This window comes from Corapipo altera, unplaced genomic scaffold (assembly GCF_003945725.1).
Source record: "Corapipo altera isolate COAL_440 unplaced genomic scaffold, ASM394572v1 61053, whole genome shotgun sequence".
Lineage (NCBI taxonomy): Eukaryota > Metazoa > Chordata > Aves > Passeriformes > Pipridae > Corapipo > Corapipo altera.
In genome coordinates this window covers 1-2,972 of record NW_020888360.1, presented here as the reverse complement: position 1 = coordinate 2,972, position 2,972 = coordinate 1, and the positions used below count along the sequence as shown (strand labels likewise).

At 53.2% G+C, this 2,972-nt stretch overlaps 1 protein-coding gene across 1 annotated transcript; it reads right to left on the bottom strand.

Moving 5' to 3' along the window:
• Positions 1–9: 9 nt before the first annotated feature.
• LOC113941940 (myosin heavy chain, skeletal muscle, adult-like) lies at positions 10–2,943 on the bottom strand. The gene is made up of 8 exons (XM_027633077.1): positions 2,779–2,943; positions 2,601–2,691; positions 2,124–2,513; positions 1,844–1,970; positions 1,547–1,665; positions 850–1,046; positions 315–498; positions 10–228 (listed from the first exon to the last, which is right to left on the bottom strand). Exons 1-8 carry the CDS (start codon positions 2,886–2,888, stop codon positions 16–18), a joined length of 1,431 nt encoding a protein of 476 aa, XP_027488878.1. The 5' UTR covers positions 2,889–2,943; the 3' UTR covers positions 10–15.
• Between the last annotated feature and the right edge of the window lie 29 nt (positions 2,944–2,972).

The window sequence follows — 2,972 nt, the reverse complement described above, 5'->3', positions numbered from 1 at the left end:
ACCCCGCAGCAATGCTCAGGTGGTGAGAAAGCCCATCCCGGAGCAGAGGGCCAGGGACTTACGCTGCAAGTTCTTGTTCTCCCGCTTCATTGTTTCCAGGTGGTCCAAGGACTCCTCATAGGCATTCTTCATCTTAAACAGCTCCGTGCTGAGGGAGCGAGACTCCTTCTGGGAGGCCTCCAGCTCAGCCTGCGTTTCCTCATACTTCTGCTTCCATTCTGCCAGGATCTGAAGAGAAACGGGGCGTGAGTAGGGATGTGGCCATCCTGGGGGGAGGCTCTGCCCAGGAGTCCCAGGGCTGGAGCCCAAAAGACCTTGTCAAAGTTCTTCTGCTTCTTGTCCAGAGCAGCACAGGCAGCATTGGATCGCTCCACATCAATCATCAAGTCCTCCACTTCATTCTGCAGCCTCTGCTTTGTCTTTTCCAGGGAGGCACATTTGGCATTGACAGCTTCAACGTGTTCCTCTGCATCCTGCAGGCGCTGTGCCAGCTTCTTCCTGGGAGGAGATAAGCACAGTGGCAGCTTAGAGCTTAGAAGGGAGTCAGTTCTGCACTGCCATGAGAGGGCAGTTGGCCACTTTGGGGGTTTTGAGCTGAGCACTTTTCACAGATCCTAAAGGATCTATCCTTTCTGTGTGCATTAGGCCTGTCTTTGCACTTCTAGCCCTAAAGCCTATGCTTTCCCTTCCAATATACACTTTTTTTCTCCTCCCCTCTATCTGCTTTGCACACAAAGACAGTATATCCCTGCCTTCATCCTAACCCTGTCTCAGCCCGCTCAGAGACTCCCATTTCCCTTGACCGCTCTCAGTCTTCTGCAGTCATTTCTCATCCCACTCCCCACGTACTTGGCCTCCTCGAGCTCCTCCGTGCGCTGAATCGCGTCCGTCTCGTATTTGGTTCTCCACTGGGCCACTTCGCTGTTGGCCTTGGACAGGGCGCGCTGCAGCTCCCCCTTGGCTTCCTGCTCCTCCTCATATTGTTCCCGGAGCAAGTCACAGTCGTGGCGAGCGGACTGCAGGGCGTGGGCCAGGGCGTTCTTGGCCTGTGGGGACATGGGGGTGGGTAACTCCAACACCTTCTTGAGGTGCCTCTTGACACCGAAATTGGCAGTGGAATTAGAATGAACCTCTAATTGGGCAAATAGAGAGCTGGCATCTGATGGAGCCCTTACTGATGTGTCTGGCATCTGATGGAGCCCTTACTGATGTGTCTGGAGGATCAGGACATGTTAGTGACAGGTGCTCTGGGGACAGTAATCAGCTGTTCGGGTAAATGTTTTGACATGTGTGGCTGAATCCTGTCTTAGAGGTGATCATCAGAACGGCAAGAAAGCCTTGTGGAGGATTTCCTCCAGCATCTAAAGCATCAAACATCCTTCCCTCTCCAGCTCATGAGTAGAAGTTTGTGTACTATTGGTGTTCCCTCCAGTCCTACAGGTGTTTGGGGAAAGAACATGGAACCTGTCTTGGGTCAGACTATAGGATTCTCCAGATCCTATATCCAGGGGTGATCCAGGCTGTGGACACTAGGGTGCTTCCATACCTTGATTTCTTCCTCTAGATGCCTCTTGAGTTCCTCAATCTGTTGGGTAAATCCTTGCTTGCCCCTAGACAGCTGAGAAATCAGAGCATCTTTTTCCTCCACCTGGCGGGAATATTCACCTGGGAACGGTAAAGGGAAAAAAGGGAACCAGACTATTAATCCTATGACCCTTTTTGCCTGTAAAGCCATGTAACCAGGAGTGGCCTGAGAAGTTATACCAGTTGTCACGTTGCACCCAAAGGTGTGCTCATGGAGTGCAGGTCCTCCCACTGCACTTCAGGAATGAGGATGTCTCACCTGACTCTGTCTGCAGACGAGCTCTTTGAGTATTGAGGTCATTGATCATGCGCTGATTCTGCTCCTCCTTCGTTTTTAACTCACTCAGCTGATCTTCCAGTGTGCGACACATCTTCTCCAGGTTTGCCTAGGGAGCAAAAAAAAAGGAAGGGAAGGAGATGAACGCCTGCACTCTGCCTCATTCTCACAGCAGGGATATTGTCTATGGGAATGTGACTGGTAGATGCAGCCTTTGTGCCACACCTTGGCCCTGCGAGCATGTTCTACTGCAATTCCATACCTTGGCTTTGGAGACAGACTCCATGTTACTGGCCAAGTCATCAATCTCCATCTTGAGCTCACTCTTCTCCTTCTCCAGCTTCTGCTTGACGCGCTGCAGGTTGTCGATCTGCTCCCCCAGCTCAGCTGTGCTGTCCGCGTGCTTCTTGCGCAGGGCGGCAGCCGTGGCTTCGTGCTGCAGCGTGGCCTCTTCGAGGTCCCGGCGCATCTTCTGGAATTCTGCCTCCCGCTTCTTGTTCATCTCCACCTGAGCTGCCGTCGCCCCTCCTGCTTCTTCCAGGCGCTCGCTGATCTCCTCCAGCTCCCTGGACAGGTCAGCCCGATGCTTCTCTGCTTTAGCGCGAGAGGTTCGCTCGGCCTCGATTTCCTCCTCCAGTTCCTCAATACGGGCCTGGAGAACACGAGGGACCCTTCACACCCGTGCCCTCCTCCTCCCTGAGCCGAGCCTGGGGTAGGCAGGGGAAGGGCAGACACTTGCCTGCAGCTCCTTGATCTTCTTCTGTAGTTGCATGCCCAGGGCTTGTTCATCCTCAATTTTGCTCTGGATCTGGCTGATTTCAAAGTCTTTCCTTTGGGCAAAGCAAAGTGGGTTACAGCTCAAAGGAAAAAGACAAGAGCTGCAGCCCAGCACTGAGGTGCCCCAGGGCCACACTTACTTCTTCAGTTTCTCATCCAGCTGCTGCTTATCATTCTCCAGATCCATGATGCTGTCCTGGGCCAGCTTCAGGTCTCCTTCCAGTTTCCTCTTGGCTCTCTCCAGATCCATGCGCAGTTTCTTCTCTTGCTCCAGGGACCCTTCCAGCTACACTGACCAAAGCCAAGACCAAGCTGGAGCAGCAAGTGGACGATG

Bases quoted from the DNA above. Each gene is read 5' to 3' on its own strand.
- LOC113941940 (XM_027633077.1), bottom strand. From the start codon at position 2,888: ATGGATCTGGAGAGAGCCAAGAGGAAACTGGAAGGAGACCTGAAGCTG. The intron at 1,666-1,843 runs GTGAGACATCCT...TACCGTTCCCAG, and splicing joins TCGTCTGCAGACAGAGTCAG to GTGAATATTCCCGCCAGGTG. The intron at 1,047-1,546 runs GTATGGAAGCAC...ATGTCCCCACAG, and splicing joins ATCTAGAGGAAGAAATCAAG to GCCAAGAACGCCCTGGCCCA.